This window comes from Penaeus vannamei, chromosome 3 (assembly GCF_042767895.1).
Source record: "Penaeus vannamei isolate JL-2024 chromosome 3, ASM4276789v1, whole genome shotgun sequence".
Lineage (NCBI taxonomy): Eukaryota > Metazoa > Arthropoda > Malacostraca > Decapoda > Penaeidae > Penaeus > Penaeus vannamei.
Window position 1 is genome coordinate 13,834,068 of NC_091551.1, and position 20,000 is coordinate 13,854,067.

General features: G+C 37.0%; 1 protein-coding gene across 3 annotated transcripts in view; it reads right to left on the reverse strand.

Annotated features, from left to right (window-relative positions):
* Positions 1-4,950: 4,950 nt before the first annotated feature.
* Positions 4,951-20,000, reverse strand: part of LOC113802208 (opioid-binding protein/cell adhesion molecule) — a 121,771-nt gene continuing 106,721 nt past the window's right edge. For 2 of the 3 annotated variants that reach the window (XM_070141265.1, XM_070141273.1), the window contains exons 4-9: positions 17,937-18,075; positions 14,588-14,664; positions 13,760-13,896; positions 11,353-11,530; positions 8,463-8,599; positions 4,951-6,806 (exon numbers count right to left, since the gene is read on the reverse strand). In XM_070141265.1, coding sequence (XP_069997366.1) covers positions 6,679-6,806; positions 8,463-8,599; positions 11,353-11,530; positions 13,760-13,896; positions 14,588-14,664; positions 17,937-18,075 — 796 coding nt within the window. In that variant the 3' untranslated portion in view covers positions 4,951-6,678. The remainder of the gene's footprint in view (positions 6,807-8,462; positions 8,600-11,352; positions 11,531-13,759; positions 13,897-14,587; positions 14,665-17,936; positions 18,076-20,000) is intronic. The other variant, XM_070141280.1, reaches the window with a different exon arrangement.

The window sequence follows — 20,000 nt, forward strand, 5'->3', positions numbered from 1 at the left end:
ATATTCTAAGTATTTATCATATGCCCCCCAAAAAATATGCAAAAAGTAATAATGATAATAAATAATAATCATAATATTTACAATGATATATAGAAAAATAGAGGAAGAGGAATAACACCGAGAATGAGTAATCAAAAAATCATATTGGGGTAGGAGCTTCAATCATCCAAATCCAATATCTGAAAAAAATGTAATTGGATTTGAAAATAACGTAATGGAAGACGAACATCACAAGAAAATATAGAAATAAGCTAATCTAGCTTGGAAAAATATACCCTACTAGCTCTTTGATATAGACATATATGTATGTGTGTGTGTGTGTGTGTGTGTGTGTGTGTGTGTGTGTGTGTGTGTGTGTGTGTGTGTGTGTGTCTATATATATATATATATATATATATATATATATATATATATATATATATATATATATATATATATATATATATGCATGTATGTACAGAAGGACGCATTTATATGTTTACATGCACACATACACAAACACACACACATATATACATATATTGTATCTACACATATATGGCATATATATATATATATATATATATATATATATATATATATATATATAATATCTATCTATCTATCTATCTATCTATCTATCTATCTATATATATATATATATATATATATATATATATATATATATATATATATATATAGTTATATGCTTATATACATGCATTAACACATACACACGCACACAGACTCTCGCACACACACGCACACAAACACACACATATATATTTATGTATATATAAACACTATATATCTTTACACACACACACACACACGTTTGCCAGTATGCATGTATGTGCCCATGCACACGCGCGCACGAGCACAGACAAGTACATCATTTTTAATACTTCTATGTGTTATCACTATGTGAAAATATCCCCCTTGATAATTCTATGACTGCAAGTTATACTACTTTTACCACTCGTGATAGTGGTAAAAGGTTAAGTCCTGACAAATACAGTGAACCCTCGTTTTTCGCGGGGGTTACGTACGTAGTATCCTTTGTTTTTTTTACAATTATTATACAATGAAATACTCTACAATACATTGAAACCAAAGAACAAAACCTTCTTACAGGCCCAAGCATTTGTTTAACAAATAATGGTACTGTATAAACGTTTTTTTTTTTCTTTTTTTTTTTTTTTTTTTTTTTACAAACTACAGTACTGTAAAATAATAATTTTAATCATCAACCATCTTCCTCTGCATTATAGGCCCGACCGCAAGTGCCTTTGTCGGTGCAGAACGTTTTGTCGACATTATGAGTTTTAGAGAAAATTTGCAAACTGTGGCAAGCTGTTTTACGTACATGTACATATCAAACCGTAACGTTATTAACACACAGGTAGAGAAGCGGGGAGACTGCTTAGCCAATCAGAATGCAGAACACAATGCACAATGCAAATCCGTGAAGCAGCGAGAACGCGAAAGGTGAACTGCGTTATAGCGACGTTCACTGTATATCATTGTTCTATTCGTCTTGTCGATTATGATTGTGACATACTGATTACAAACTCAATGTCCATCATCAATCACCCTTACAATGATTTCAACAGGGTAATACACATCATATAATCTTTATCATAATGATTCGGGGCATGATTAAAACGCATCAATACGGATCCTTCACATTTTATTGGTTGCATACAAACCCTAAGACATATTTACATATATAAAATCACATCAGCATTCTACCTACTACATCGTCTCTTCACAATCTTTTCCAATCTTTATTTACAATCATTGGCTTATCAATTGACGTAAAAACAACCACTATTTTATAAACAACTACACGTGATACAGATCTACAGAATTCTGGTTGTTTCTATTTACTTTTTTTTTCGTTCTCTCTCTAATGAAGTTGAAGGTTGAAAGGTATTTATGGTATATATGTATATTAGGGCGTAACTCTTACACATAGAGACGCTAAAATGATCCTTAGCGTTTATCGACACAGAACGAAAACGAGAAAGCGTTACTTTTTTGTCATTTCTCAGATTTCGTTACATGGTCTTTTTCTCACCATTTCATTTTCCATTTACTGAACACTATTTATGCCGTAATATCATTCTCCTCCGCCATAAACATTTCAGATACACATGTTATAGAAAGAGAAAATTCATATACACTTCCATCAATTCTTTGGGCGTTTACACAAAAATAAAGCATCACAATAGTCAACAAAGAGTGATTATCAGGCCTATTTATAAAGACCTCAACTCCTATTTCCTCTTATATCTTTACCAACATTTTCGACTTTACTGTAACTGTTATTTACTTAAGTATTTATTGAAGACCAGAAAGGAGAAAGAATTCAAAGGATTGTGTCGTTTGAAATGCATTAAAATATTTAAAGGAAACAGGTCAACACGTGTAGCTCTTCGCCTTCCTGTTTTCAAATAGAAGAAAAGAGTCCCAACAAACATGGTTTAACTAAGAGAGAGAGAGAGGGAAAAATCAAAGATAAAAAAGAGCGACTGAAAATAAAGGAAAAAAGTAACAAAACAAAGACATCCATTCCCCATTCCCCGCCCTCCCACCCAGCCCCGTTAACCTCCATTAGAGTAACGCAACCTGGATCTAAGGCCACCCAGCAGATCCGGTTTTAGCAGAACTCTGTGCCTATCAACTCCATCCACCTGACGCATTTAGCCGTGCCAAGACCACATCGTTTTATCTGGTGCTACAAACCATATAGCAAACCCAGCGAACGTATTACTCCATAACGCACGTGTATCTGGCAACTACTTTACGCGTGATATTTGCACCAGAACTTCAAGAGGTACAATTTACCTGTAACGTAATTGTATTGTACATGTATATGTACCCTGTCTCTGCCTCTGTGGATGCCTGCTAGATTTCCTTACGTATAGTTCTCTTCATTATCCTCTTAATTCGGACGGTGAACTTACTCTCTAGTGCCCTAACATCTTGACTACAGTACCTCCATAACAAGTGTCCTTGTTACTGTCGGCGGATCTCTGACAGTCGTGGGAAGGGACAAGTAAAATAGATAAATATAATGTGTACATACTTTCTCTTTTTATTAATACACCCTTAGTCTATGCATCATATGCTGCCCTTAGCAAGAGCGGCCGTATCCAGTGTTATACGTTTTTTTCTGTTATATATTCCCATATGCTATTCTGCAACCAGAAACCAATATTGCAGGTATTTGCAATATATCACTTTGGCAGAGCTTTTTTCCAGAAATACATTCAAACAAATCATACATAACATACACGACAAGCGCATTTAACATGGATAGTATAACATAATATCTTGTACATTACATAATTACTCGGGAGGTAAAATATACGTATACGCACATAATCACACACATAAGTGTGTGTGTATGTGTATGTGTGTGTGTGTGTGTGTGTGTGTGTGTGTGTGTCTGTGTGTGTGTGTGTGTGTGTGTGTGTGCGCGCGCGCGTACGTGTGCGTGTATCTGTGTGTGTGAGCGCGCGCGTGTGCGTTTATGATTTCTGGAATTAGAACCCGAAACCGAATCAAACCAAAACAGAACCAAAATCGTTTCCATCCCATGACCAGCAGATGGCGTGTGAACGTCAACAAAACCACTCCATCAACATCCTCACTGACTTCAACTTGACATCCCTCACCTCTCTCCCTCCACAGAAACCGAGAACACAGCGCCAAACTTTGAAAACAGCGCAAACAAACCTCGATTCCTTTATGCGTCGATCAATGGTGGTGGTATTAACCTTCACAACATCGCGCTCAAGCTGTTAGTGTCTGGCTTGTAGCAGGTTTCCTCAACACCTCGGCTGTGTTTTAGACAGCAGCTTAGCACTAAAGGTTATATCTTTATATAAAATAGAGGAACACGCCAGCAATATTATGGTTATCAGGACATCGTTTACAAAAAAAATAAAAAAATAAATAAAGAAAAAAAGTCATACGCCATACGTCTCACATTTCACCCAGAATGGTTTATGTTTGTTTTCATTACAGAGGTACAAGTAACGACATAACAGCAAAATAATCTGTACAGGTTGTTATTACGAACGGCTTATAAAAAGACTGAAATAAATATAAAAAAAATGCATCAGATATATCATGTCGTAGCAGCTATACACTCAAATGGTTGTTATATCCCTTTAAACATCAAATTTAATATTTTTGTTAATTGTAATCTGATATGTTCAGTGTATCTAGCATTTTAGATTATTCAACCATTCACACAATGTATCAGTTACCGTGATTGCTATATAACTTTCCATATGCTGTATAACGACTACTACACGGTAAAGACCTGATGTGCTAGATAATGGTTTAATGATTTTTGACCATATAACATGACTGTTATACCGTATAGCAGGTACGATATATAGTTGAACACGCTTGCTGTAACACGCCAAATTTAGTATTTTCCTAAAGTCGTGTTAATACATTATGTAATACACCTGATATACCGTATAACACACATGGTATACTGTGTAACACATTTGATACACTTGAAAACACACATGGTATAATGGATAACACACCTGATATACTGTATAGCACACAAGTACAGTAAACTCTAAGTGCAGCTGTCTTACATGTCAAGTATATAAGTATGAATAAAATATATATCATATATATTCATGAAAATGTTTCAACACAAGAAATGAGCGGACCTACTCGCTGTCCATGGTCATTCTCTCAGATCAGAGTTCAACAGTGAAAAATGGGCGCTGACGCAGGCGTATTAGGAGCCTGTGCGGCAACTGACATCTGTTATAACTTAATGGGCTGATAACGATGTCCTGCTCATGGTTCGGTGCCCCGCCTCGTTGCTGTGTGAATCTTGAGCTGTATTTCACACAGTGTTTGATTTATTTTTGACATTTTATGCACTCACAAAGACGGTGTGAAGTTCGTTATCTTTGTGATATAGAATCGTCGTTTTTATTTCCTATTTTTTTCCCTCACCTTTGCTGTCAATTATTCTCTCAACAGTCTTCAACTTTTTTTCAAAACATTCCAAAGAGCCCATGTCGAGACTGATACTGCTCAAAAATCGACACGTCGCCTATCATCAGTCGTTTCACTTATAACTACTTACACTGGTCCATTACCAAACCATTTGGGTTTCCTATTATCTATCATTAATGTCTCTTTATTATTTGGCTCCACACTTCCATCTGCCCTGAAGATAATTCAGGGTTCACGTTTCCTTTCGGCACACTTTTTCCTTGCTTTCCATCGCCATCAACCTCTCCACTGGCTATCTAGTCTTCGCCCTTTCTTGTAACTTCACCAATCATGTTTACCTCTGACGGATAATTACTCTCATTTCACCTTAACAGCTGAGGGGGTTTTGGAGTTCATTATTTTTCTTCAGAAGCTTTCCATTAATCACAAGCATATGCAAACCACTATTGTACACGTTATTAAATCACCAGTCTTGTCAATCAATACATCTTGTCTCATGATTAAGAGTACCATCTCTTTCGTATTACGGATTAGACGAAGCAAGATTCGAGGATGTTTTTCTTGTATTTGGTCCCGTTTCCCAACCACACTGTGGCCAAACACAGTGCCTATCTTGGCCGCTGTTTCACGTGGTCGCACACTGGTGTTATGTAATCGCTATTAAACCACTTCCTTCCAATATCTTAGTAATATAGCTTTTAGTAATCGTTCGAATTCTGATGTCGATACATACAGCACATGTGAATAGTTTATCATTCATTATTTTACCTTTTCTGATTCTCTCTAGTCTGATAACTGTTAGCAGTTTATTTCCTAAATCTATAACCTTGACTAGGGTCTGCTAGCTAAGCTTAAACTTAACTAGCAAGTCATCATTCATGGCAACTTACTATTAATTTGAGCTGTACACCAGAATGATTATAATACATACTGAACGTTTGACCCGTCTGGCACCATAATTCACAATGGATAATATATAATACTCTTAAACTTTCCCCCGTCTGCTTCCATTTCACGATGTTCAACAACGCATGAATATAATTTCAGTTTTGTTGTTTTTATGCGCCTGTTATGCCAGACGTATTTCATTTCCTACAACTCGGTCTCCGCCTGACTTGTTTACTTTGTTTACACGAGGTAACCCACTCGCAGCTTGGTCTGACCTGTGCACGCGAGATCAACCAAGGTCATCTACCTCCTTGCGTGCAGTAAGGTCTGGAAGAACGCTTTAGTTTCACTTTCTAGGATTTAAAAATAATAATTTAAGTCAGATCCCGTACACTATGTTCTTGGTTTTTAATCTCTGTTTGGATACTGGATAAGATGGATTCAAGGTTATGATATTTCTAGCACAGGGAGGCTCGGACAGGGGGAAGAGGAAGGGAGGGTGTAGGGAGTCGGGAAAGAAACATTCCTGAATCTCTCCATGAAAGGACATTGAAGTTTGACCTCGAAATAGACCGCCTTTGTTACTCTTAAAATTATGGAGTTCGGTTACCTTACACAATTAAATACTCCACTTCGAACCAGATCTTCAAGGGTGGGCGCTCTTGGTGGTAAAGCAAGCAATGTAATCCCTTGTATCATATCACGTGACTACCTATTTAATTTCTTGCTCCCACGCCAGTTACGATCCGACCTCAGCTGACCTCACACGCCAGCTGGGGCATTCCTGGAGTGCCTTGCCCCTCCGAGAGATCATCTGCCGTGGGTAGGGTAGAGTGTGTTGAATATGGTGGTGGCGATGGCGAGCAGGACCACGTGGAAGAGGGAGAACAGGTCCTTCGTCCCCGAGCCCTGCTGCATGGCCTCTGGGTGCTCACCTGCTGGGGCGCGGAGAAAGGTCCTCATTAATAATAGCTTTATTCCGATTACCTTGTTGCAGGGCAGGTATAGGATTTATGTTTGAACTACATTAACTTCAAGTTCAAATAGATTAATCCTATGATCAATAGTGATGGATGTATCATTTCTTTCGACATTTCCTCCTTCCTATTATTCGTGCTTGTAAAACAATAAAAAATAGGTTATATGCATATTTCAAGGTGTATCGTATATGCTAAAGAACGGATATACACTTTCACACATATACACGCAGTTAAATAAATAGGACGAGATATTTAACTTGAAATATTATAAAAAAAAAACTTCCCAAGAATATAACGTCGAAGAAAATTCAAGTCATATTATTCTAGTTAAAAATTCAGGTCTAATGAACTTCCGCCTAAAGTTAGCGGAATATGCTAAGTTAAGCATAAAGTATAATTAGAATAATTAATAGTATATATAAGATATATATAATAATAATAAGTATGTCATACATTTTATAGAACATAAAGGGAAAGTTCTAAAATAGATACTTTGATATTTTTTCTACAAGCCTAATTTTTTATATTAAAAAATCTAGTTGATCATTTTGAACTGGATGAATGTATTCCATTCGACTTCAGTATATAGCATGCAAATGATATACTGCAGTGGCAGCGCACGGTAGAGCAGGATCGCCCAATCCTTTGCGACTCCTGCGTTTTAATGTCAACGTGCACTGTCATTTGAGAAGTGATTATACAAAATATAAAACTAATTGTTGCATGTCTTCCAGTCTTGAAATCTCACATACACACAGCCGCGCGCATGTAAAGTATGGACATTGATGACAAAATGAATTAAGTAATTAATGGGTAAATGAATTATATATATATATATATATATATATATATATATATATATATATATATATATATATATATATATATATATATATATACATACACACACACACACACACACACACACACACACACACACACACACACACACACATATATATATATATATATATATATATATATATATATATATATATAATATAGTGTGTGTGTGTGTGTGTAAGTCTAAGGCAGACATTCCCAAACTGGATTAGGCCGATACAGTACAGTAATTACAGAGGTTTGACCCGCGGTGGTTGGAAGTGTGATTGTCGTGATGATGTCCAAGGATGGGATTATGTTAAGCAAGTTGTAGTAAGGGGAGTAATGTCTGTATGAATGGTTTTGGGGTTCATAACAGCACTCGTGATGTGCTTGGTGGTGAAAAAAGGGAGACTGGGAGCGAGAATGAATGAAGTAGATGATATTCTGCAAAACGATGTTAGATGATCTCAAAGGGAGATAGGTAGGTAGGCCATCAATATATAGTTCGAATAGCTAATTACAGGTATTAACTCTGCGTTCACCTATCCATACTTCTTACATTGTTCACAGCTCAATAGCTCTCGAACAACTCACCGTAATACATTTCTCCCCGTTCACTGCTTCATAGTTGTCCTATCGCCTCACCGTTCCCTAATCGACAATTCTCATGATACGTCGTTCACCATTCCACATTCCCCTTAATAACTCATCGTTCAGTACTCAACACTCATAACTTCGCAGTTCTCATGTTTACTCGCCGTTCACCACTCCACAGTCCTACTAACTCACCGTTCAGCACGTGCACGAGAACGCTGCCCGTGGCAACATCTCCCAACGAACAGGTGTAGTTCCCGGAGTCTCGCGGAGTAGCGTTTGCGATGAACAGGGTGGACACTATGACTGAACTGCTCATGTCGGTTTTCACGCTGGTTGGGGAGAGAGGGTGAGTTAGTGAGTTAGTAAGAGTAGACTAGGGTTATGCTGCTAACTTTGTGTGGGTGTTGCTAGTGCGGGTAACTTGGTGCATCTTGGGTGGTATGGTCCTGGTAAGTTCATGTAAGTGTGGGTGACTTTATTTAAGTATGGGTAGTTCACAGTTGTGTGTGTGACTTAGGTTTGTGTATATTGAGTTGGTGTGGGTGAATTAACGGGAATTTAGGTAACTATAAATATGGGACTGACTAGCTGTAAGATTAGGCAGTGTGTGGGGAAACAGTATGTTGTCAAAACGTGCGTTTCTGAGGAAGGGACAGATAAGTGGGGAAAATGATGATGAACGGAAGGTACGAGGAAATGCGTAGAGGTTCGTATTCTAATTAGATACGCCATCGAAACAAATGGAAATTGCAAAACAATTCCGATTGTGAAGAAAGTACAACACATTATAGAATACTAGAGAGAGGTGATACGATATGAAGACGGATAAGCAGACATGATAAGATAATAAAATATAAAAAGATGAAATACACTGAAAAAAAGGTTCAGCACCATCCCAATGAACATTTAATCCTTCAACCTTCCCTTGGCCAAACCACATATGATAACCTTGTAAATGACTGGCACTGTTTACTTTACGTCGAACAAATGTGTACTATTAGCCTTTGTTTACACCGTCTTTGAGAGCCATTATCGAAAGCAGCGTAGGTAAACATTATAGTAAAAGACCACCTTTTTGTATTAACTTGAATTTCTCTTTTCTCTGTTCATATATAAAGAAACCATAATTGATTCTATTCTCAGGCAAAAAAAAAATTAAAAAAAAAAAAAAAAAAAAAAAAAAGAAAGACAAAATCTTCTTTGATAAAGACGTTTAATAAATCTGTTTCTTCTATTACAAGATGCATACTATGTATGACATTTCTATATGCTTGTGATATACTTTGAATGACTGATTTTTTTTTTTTTTTTTTTTTAGCAATTACACATTTTTATTTTTTTTTTTTTACTTAAATGGAAAGGAAGGTTTCATGACCTTTTGTTCAACACAATACGTAAGAAAGATTAGGAATTTTTACAAGGAATACCGAAGGGTACAAGAATAGAATAATGAAGGATTCCTAACAAGGATATAATTATATTCCATCATAGCACTGGTAATGGCGATAATAAAAAAAATGATTATTATGCTAATAGTGATATTAATAATGATAGCAACAAAATTAATAATAATGATGATAATGATAATGATAATGATAACTTAATGTCATTATTTCTATCGTTATTATGATTATCATTCTACTGTTATTATTATCATTATTATTATTATTATTATTATTATTATTATTATTATATTAATATCATTTCACTATATATTCTATTATCATTATCACCTACATCATCATCACCATCATCATTATCATCTCCATCACCATCATCATTTTTGCCATCATCATCACCACCATCACCATCATTATAACCACCATCATCATCATCATCACCATCATCATTATCTTTGATGTTATAATCGTTGCTGTGATGTTCTTACCATTATTATCAAGATAAAAAAAATAATAATAATCATAAAAATCATAACTATAAACTCAGAGCAATAGTTTTGAAATAAAAATCCACTATCAAGCTATAAAATGCATGTTTTTTTTTCTTGAATTGTTACAATATAATTCAGATACTGCATTCCTAACGTGACTTTTATGTTTTGGAGAATTACCTGTAGCAGTAAATGAAGTCATTATTCCCATACCTGAATTTACATCTACCATATATCATCTGTATAACGTAAATGTTGAAATAGTTAAAGATGAACCAAAAGGAATGGTAGTAGAAAGAGACAGTGATAGATATAAAGGCATTTTGTCAAAAACAAAACAGCAAAATGGGGATAAGTTAAATATTCACAGAATTTTACAGTTTTCTCGCTCTCCTTATTTTCGTGTATATTCTCCTTTGCATATTGGAATAGTGCTTGCTCAGATATTCTACCTATATATGACAATCTTCTGCTTAATCCTACATATGGAATATCATATATCTTTTTTTCAGAATAAAAAAATATATATATGTATGTTTATTCGCCTCCGTAAAACTCATGAACTCCATCTTTACCATATGACAAACGAGGAAATACCACACAATCCCTCTACCAGTTGTTAAATATAGAATGTAAATCTGTCCACGATAAAAATATACTCAGCAAGGCGCTAACGCCAAACCCCACTTACAGGACATTTGAAAATAGCTCCTATGGCACAACCAGTCTCCTGGAGCCCCCCCCCCCCCCCCCATTACCAAATTCAACAAGTAAACCCTTTCATCACCGCCCATGCTCCCCCTCTCCCCTACGCACCGTCCTATTCCCAATGACTGACAAGCCACTCCCCCCCTCCCTTCCCTATCCATCTTCCTCTCTCTCCCATTTTTTTCATTCTTGAACTTCTACCCCTTTTCCTTATCGTAACAAAGCCCTTTCTTCTCCCTTCTCTTCCTCCTTCCCCAAGACCGTCCTCCCACTTACCTACTTCCTCTGCACACCCCGTCCTGCTCCCATATCCAAACCTCACCCCACTATCCAACACAGCCTATTTTCAAACCCACCCTGCTATCCAACCCACCCTACTTTCCAAGCCACTCCAATAATCAAACCACCCTACTCTCCAACCCGCCTCAATACCCAACCCACCTACCATCCACCCCACCCCACCCTCACACCCCAAACACCTACCTGATACCGCCCCTGGACGTGTCGTAGTTGAGCATGTGGTCACCGTGGCGCCACAGGATGAACGTCTGAGCTTGGGGCATCTGGCTGATGGTGCACTTGAGTTCGATGGTGCTGCCGGTCTTGTAGAACTTCTCGAGCACGCTGGCGCCGCGCTCGTCGATGATCTCTACCACGGGGGCTGGAGGGGGACCAGAGGGGGGGAGAGGGAAATTTATTTTAGGTGTGCTAAATAAAGGGATGATTAGTTTTTAATTTTCTTCTTATTTTTTCTTGTGTGAATCAGGTATAGTAGCAATGTTTTTTTGAATTTATAAGGGTAATGCCATGTGCCGTGCATTTATACAATTTTTAACATCATTATTGAAGCAATATTTGATTATCGTATCATCATTTCATCACTACGATAATCGTTATCATCACCACACCGAAATTACCCATACAATTATTCCTATCAATAACAATAAAGATAATTTCTAGTACCCCCATAACTACCAATTCCCTAGGCAAAGAAGCCAAACAAGTTGCTTAATAACACTTTGAGGCTATTGATTTCCTTCCCCGTCTTATCCGAGGCAACTTGTTTCCGAGACCTTGGAAGAAGCAGCGTCACGGATGATTTATGATTTGTAGCTACTTGATTTCAGCGTGAATAATGAAACGACGGGGGGGGGGGGGTCAAGAGAGGAGAGAACGAAGGGTTTAGGAAAAGAGGAAAAAAGAAAGAGGGGGGGTGGGAAGGAGAGTAAGAGAGAGGGAGAGGGAATGAGGAAAAGAGAGAGAAAGGTAGAGAGGGACTGATAGAGAGAGAGAGAGAGAGGATGAGAGAGAGAGAGAGAGAGAGAGAGAGAGAGAGAGAGAGAGAGAGAGAGAGAGAGAGAGAGAGAAAGAGAGAGAGAGAGAGAGAATGAAAATTATATTGGAAGCGTCAAAAATACAAGAGAAAGACTAGAGGAAATATCATATTCCAAAAATATTTTCTGTGGCCTTGCGCTGAAATGACAATTCTAAAATGAAAACATATATATATGAAATAGAGACAGGATTTCAGTCAGCTTACCCAGAACGTAGTCTGTATAGCCTACATATACCATGTATGTATACATGACCTTGTAGGCCTGTGCAGTGCGTATATATAAGCACACACACACACACACACACACACACACACACACACACACACACACACACACACACACACACACACACACACACACACACACACACACACATATGTATGTGTGTGTGGTGGTGCGGGTGTTTGAGGCTACATGTCATTGCCAATATATCGAAGTGCTTCCTCGCTTCTCCAATCCCTGGAAAGGCTAACCACGACCCAGAGAGCTTGAACAGCACCGAAAAGCTCCCTCAAGAAAAGAAGAATGGAAAAGGTGAGAGAAAGGACGCCGACTACAACAGGAGATTAGGTGGCTGAGTGACAGGCAGGGTTATTAGACTCCTTTGTACCTGACCTTTGTGTGTGAAGGTGGAATCTTTTATTAGTCTTGGCCGGTGCCTTTTCAGTGCCGCGACCTCGGATGTTTGTTTGTACACCCCCCCCCCCACACACACACGCGCGCACGCATACACACACACACACACACACACACACACACACACACACACACACACACACACACACACACACACACACACACACACACACACACACAAGCATACACACATGTATATTCCTATTTAGATATACATATACAAATATACATATAAGAATATAATTTTCAGACAAACTACAGGTATATTTGGCTACGAGAATCATATAACACTTTATATGCTGATATATAACAGCATATGGCAGAATGTGACTGAAAACAGAAAATCTATACTTATATACTTACTTATGGGTCACTCAAGTGTCTTACCTATTTACTTTACTCTTTTTGTGAAAAATCTTCATTTATATTTATACTCAACGTAAAACACATTCTTTCCAGTGTAAGATGACGAAGGTTATTCTTGGAAATGTTTTTTATAGCTTCTATTATAACGCACCAAGGACGTATAGCACAGCTGCTGAAAAATGTTAGGGTGAAAACAGTGAAAGAGGGAGGGGAAAATGGAAGGATATTAAGAAGCACGGATGGAGGAAGAGAGAGAGAGAGAGAGAGAGAGAGAGAGAGAGAGAGAGAGAGAGAGAGAGAGAGAGAGAGAGAGAGAGAGAGAGAGAGAGAGAGAGAGAGAGAGAAACAAATAAACAGAACAGACAGAGGTAAACAGACAGACAAACAGAACAGATAAAGGCAGATAGACAGACAGTCATAGACCTAGAAAGATATTCTAAAAACCGAGTTAGGAAGAAAGGAAAGAATAGAAGAATAAGTAAAGCCAGAGTTCCCAGGCTCCAAATGAAAAATGAAAGGGTTAAATGAGCGCTGCGGCAACGCATACTTACCCACAATGTTGAGTCGAACATACAAGACTTTAGGGGGATGTGTTGACACTTGGCACTCGTAGCTTCCTTGGTCCCTCTTATTTGTGTATTTAATTTGTAGCTTCCAGTTGTTTGGGTGTTCAAAATTCAGGGAAAATCTGGGGGGAAGAGGAAGGTACAGAGTGCAAAGTTAAAAGAAAAGTATGCCTTGCTTTTTTTCATTTTAGACATTTTCTTCGATAACTCGTAAAAAGTTGATGGATTATACTGCGGGTTTTAGCGCTTTCGAGAACATTGCAAATCTTCACTTCAGTTAAACAAAGTAAACGAATACAGGCCTTCATCATCACATGATTAATGTTTATCCCCAGTGTATAAACACGTGATACATAATTACTTAATATTTCAATAATAATAACAATGTTCCTTAACAAATGACCAATCAATATGTACAACCCGAGTCTTTGGGCTTTCATAACTAACAAAACAAAAGTGTGAAGAATGAAAACACGAAGCACAAAAATGATTGTATAATAAGAAATACTAAAAAAGAAAAAAACAAACAAGTATATAGATCAGGTAGGCCCTGAACCCACGTCAAATGGCGCATAGCCTCGACCTACAGATGCATTTTATCGGTCGTCACTTCTCCTTACGTACTAGGAATGACCGGGGCTTAATCACACGTGGCCTCAGAGATTCTCGACCTCCCGGACACCAGATCAAAAGTCGGTCGCCTTCAGTACACAAATGAAAACCAACCTAATCTTGAAACCTAACTCCTACTCCAGTATTTCTTCTCTGATTGCGACAATGCTTCAAAATAAATCAGCTGACATGAAACCGTACCTGGCATCATTACTATAGGTATGGAGACCCCACGTGAGCAGCTTGATGTTTTCTCCATCTCTCCTCATCCACGACACCTGAAACATTGCGAGAAAGAACATTTTATTAAATACGTGTAGATCCCTGATAGAACATTTTATGACATACTTATGCATACCCTGACACCTGAAACATTGCGAAAAAGAACATTCTATTAAATACGTGTGGATCCCTGATAGCACATTATATGACACATGGATACCCTAAAATCACATTTATCATGTATACGCACGGATCCCATACAAAAAGAAAAAATAAACAAAGCAGACAACAAAAGAATGCATGATGGAAAAAAAATGACTTAAAGTTTATGCAGAGAACGAACACGGGGGAGAACCGAAAATAACCAACCAAACAAAGACAGTGAAACAAAGAAAGAAAACAAGTAGGAAGCGAATCCAACACACCCATGCAAGCGACAGAACAGGTTTCGCCACAAAAGTCCTTTGCTCGCAACTCAGCAAAGGTTTTCCATGAATGAACAGAGAATCTCCATGTTTTTCTGTTGGGGAATCTAGAAAAGAAATCATATGGAATAAGATGAAAGGAAGAGGGAGAGACACAAAGGACAATTGGAGGAGGAGGAAAATGAAGAAGAACAGAAGAAGGAAGAATAATGATAATGATAATAATAATAAGAAGAAGAGGAAGAGGAGAAGGAGGAGAAGAAGAATAAGTAGAAGAAGAAGAAGGAAGAGGAGGAGGAAGAAGAAGAGGGGGAGAAGGAGGGGATGGAGAAGGAGGAAGACAAGAAAAAAAAGAACGAGAAGAAGAAAAGAGGAGGAGGACGAGGACGACAACAACGAGAAGGAGGAAAGGGGAGGAGCAGAAGGAGAACGAAAAGGAGATGGGGAAGGAAGAGGAGGAGGAGAAGAAGATGATGATGATGAAAAAGAAGGAGAAGGAAGAAAAGAAGAACAGAGGAGGAGGACGAGAACAAGGACGAAGGCAAGAACAGGAGAGGGGAGAAGAGAAGAGACGAGAGGAGAAGAAAAGAGAAGGAGAAGGGGAGGGAAGAGGAGGAGGAGAAGAAGAAGGTGAAGAAAAAGAAGGAGGAGGAGGAGAAGTAGAAGGATAAAGAAGAGAAGAAGAAGAACAGAGGTGGAGGACGAGAACAAGGACGAAAGCAAGAATAGGAGAGGAAGAAGAAAAGAGAAGGAGAGAGAGGGAGAGAGAGATAGAAATAAACAAGAGATCGAACGTGAGGAAGGATGAGACATGGCAACACAGACAGAACTGTATACTTAAACAACATATTTTCTTTTTCTTTCTTTTTTTTACACACTAGCCTATCTCGGCAGAGCGTCAGAAAATAGTAAGTTAAGTTAATGCTGCTTCTAAAAATAGGCAAAAACGCTGTCGTTCATATCAAACTTATGATAAAAGGCAATAAATAATGAGCAAAAATACATACCACATAAACAAGTTACTTACGACTTGGAAAAACTCACATGAAGTAGTGGTGATATTAATAATGATGTTTACAAGCATTTTTTAAAAGGCTTTTTATAATGCTGTTGTTGTCCTTCGTTTTCTTGCTGACATCATTATCTTCATTTATTATCTTCTTATAATCTTTTATGGTATCCTTTTTATTATCATTACTTTTACTATTATTGTATTGATTTACTCATGGTTATAATCATCAGTACTTTTATTATTCTTATGATTTTAATTATTTTGTTGCCGATATTATTACTTTTATTACCATTATTATATTCATTATAATTATTAACATCAATATTATCATCATCATCATCATCACCGTCACCATCATCATCATCTTTATTATCATTAATATATTAATATCATCATTATTATTATTTTATCATTCTTCTTCTTATTATTATTATTATTACTATCATTATTATCATCATCATTATCATTCTATTAGTATTACTGTTGTCGTTGTTATCATTATCATTATTGTTATTATTATTATTATTATTATTGTTGCTTCTACTATTAGTAGTAGTAGTGTCATTACCATTAACATCATTATTACTATGACTACTATCATTATAATTTTTATTATCATTATTATTATTATTATTATTATTATTATTGTAATTATCATTATTATTAGTATTATTATCATCATTACTATTATTATGATCATCATTATTGTTATTATCATTGTTATTATTATTACTATTATTAAATATCATAATTATCATCATCGTCATTATTATTATTGTTATCATTATCATTATCATTATCATTATCGTTATCACTATTTTTATTATTATCGATACGATTACTCGGATAACTGCAATTAACATCAAATGAAAAATAAAAATAATCAGACATGATCATTCGTAACTCAGTACAAGTAATTTCTAGTTCTAAACCAACAAATTTTTCCGTAATTACTGTTTTCTGATGATCATTCTATACCATGGGGATGGTAGATGGTGATGGTGGCTATCATAAAACATTACCGGTCATAACAATAGTATTTTAGTAGTTATTTTGTAATTTTGTCACTAGTAATTTCAATTAATTCATGTATCCAACGTTTTCGAACACTCAATTTTAGTATATATAAAAAGCGTGTTTTCCCGTCGTGTGTCGCCGTGAATAAATACTGGTCCAGATTTATTTGTTTTTTGTTGGGATAATTTACTCTGAAAGTTATTTTCTTTTCAACAGATGATCATAGTTCATTTGGGGAGGAAATCATAGTTAAATATGTGAAGCAGATGGTATATTTCTGTTAAACTGCAACAAGGATACGTGTTTCAAGAGCGAGTATATGCTTTATGACTGTGTTCTTGCAAATTATAATCATGAAGATACAGTTTACCGATGAAAAAATATATATACATTTTCTCCAAATGATCTTCGTTTTGCTAAGCTGTACGAAACTCTCTCACTCATTCATTCTCTCTCTCTCTCTCTCTCTCTCTCTCTCTCTCTCTCTCTCTCTCTCTCTCTCTCTCTCTCTCTCTCTCTCTCTCTCTCTCTCTCTTTCCCTAGCCCTTTATCTCTCCCTCCTCCCTCCTGTCTCTCTCTTTCTCTCAAATTAAGCTATTTTTGTATATTTAAAGAGAAATTTCTCCAAAATTGACTAATCTTGTCAATTCCAAAGAAAAGAAGATTTTCATTTAAACATTCATTAATCTTACCATGACAACAATGAAAAGCTCCTATCAATACACACATAAAATCTTAAGCATCATCAACATACCTATTACCATAAATCACCCCATTTTCACCCCTTGACACTCGAAAGTGAAAATACTCCGGTAAAAAAAAGAAAAAAAACAAGAAAAATAGAAAGAAAGAAAGAAAGGCCTAGCACACTCACCGTCTTATCACGGAGTCTGTTGACGCGGCAGTTAAGATAAGCAGTGGAACCTAGTTGGGCTGTGATGTTCGTCTCATTTTCGTAGTCTTGGAAGTATGGCGTCAGTTCATGTTGGTCGCCGTGGAGTGCGTGGTCGTACCTGGGTTAAGAAAATTAATAATCGTGAGAATAGGTACTTAATGTTGTTTATATTTGTAGGTGGAACAAGAAAGGATAATGAGGATATGTAAGCTGTAATGATTTATCTATATTTTTCATTTATTTATTTATTTTCCTTTTATAGTTATGTTTTCCCTATATATGCGTGAGTACAAAGGCACAAACAAAAACACATAAGCTCGTCCTCTCTCACTGTGCCTCTCTCTCTTTCTCGATCTATCTATCTATCTATATCTATCTATCTATATCTATCTCTCCTTCTCTGTTTCTCTTTTCATCTGCCTCTCTCTCTCTTTCTCTCTCTCTCTCTCTCTCTCTCTCTCTCTCTCTCTCTCTCTCTCTCTCTCTCTCTCTCTCTCTCTCTCTCTCTCTCTCTATCTGTCTATCTATATCTATCTCTTTCGCTGTCTGTCTCTCTCTCTCTCTCCCTTTTATAGGCACAAACACAAACACACACACACACACAAAAAAAAATGATAAACATATATACGCGGAAAATCGATAAGGAGGATTAAAGAAATAAGTTCTTTCAACGCAGACAAGGTTCCCATGAAGTGCCAGTTGCTCCAGAGCGCTATTGCAATTGAGGTCTAGCCATTGCGAAACGCCTGGTGCAACTGAAGGCGTCAATTAACCTAGTCTCGTCTTCATCCACTTATCATTGCAGCAAACTCTCATGGTGTAATGGATCTTTAATAGCGTTGCAAATGGCAAGGCTAGTTTTCATCTCTTTCCTCCAGTGAATGTTAGATAAAAGGGGAAAAAATACTAATGAGAAGATTTTGCAAAAAAAAAAATAAAATAAAAGATCTTGCAAAAAAAAGGGAGACTCATTTTGGAATTAGCTTCACCTTGGAAAGAAATTCGCGATTTAGTCAATTACGACATTACGTAGAACACGAACGGCTGTAATTAGATTAAAAGCCCTTGATCTCAGATAATTCTTTTCGTAATTTCTGACACAAAAGCTGTCTGAAGATCTAGGAAAAAGGAAGGAAAAAAAGAAAAAAAGATAGGAATATTGGTAGACATGAGTCCTCGTTGCACTTCTGCTGCATGTCTGCGTTGTTCGGATGCCACGTGGATTTGCAGGGTTTCAGCACGCGTGAAATCTGCCGTGATATGCGGGTATAGGTCAAACATTTTTTTTCTCTCTCTCTCTGTCTCACTCGCTCACTCTGCCTTTGGTTCAAAGCCTCTCTATATATCTGTCTATCTGGCTATTTATCTCTGAATTATTTTCTCTCTTTTTCTGTCTCTCTTTCTTGGTCTTGGTCTCTGTCTCCAAGTCGCTGCCTCTCTCTCTTTCTTCCCTCCCCCCCCTCTCTCTCCATCTCTTTCTTTCTCGCCCCCCTCTCTATCTCTCTCCCTCTCTTTCTTCCTACCTCCCTCTCTCTCTCTCCATCTCTTTCTCCCTCCCCTCCCTCTCTCTCTCTATCTCTCTCTTTCTCCCTCCCTTTCTCCCCCCCCTCTCTCTCTTTTTCTCCCCCCCCCCTCCCCACCCCCCCTCTCTCTCTCAGGAAAATGGCCCCGGATCATAACGACCTCTATATCCTCCAGCCAAGGTTCAGCGCTTGTTAAACTTTGCTCGTTTCTTGATTCCAAAAGATCATTACTCTTAAGAGTTGCTGGATCTCCCTATGACTTTAAATCCGGCGGCGATAAACACACCATTAGGGCGAGGAGCGCTTATGATTTGCTGTCTAAAGGAGATTATTATTATATAATTATTATTATCATTGTCATTATTATCATTAGTATGATAATGATAATGATAATAATGATAATAATTATAATTATAATAATGATAATAATTATAATTATGATAATGAGGATTATAATAATTATAATGACAAGAATAATAACAACAATAATAGTAATAAAAATGATAATAAGAATGATAAT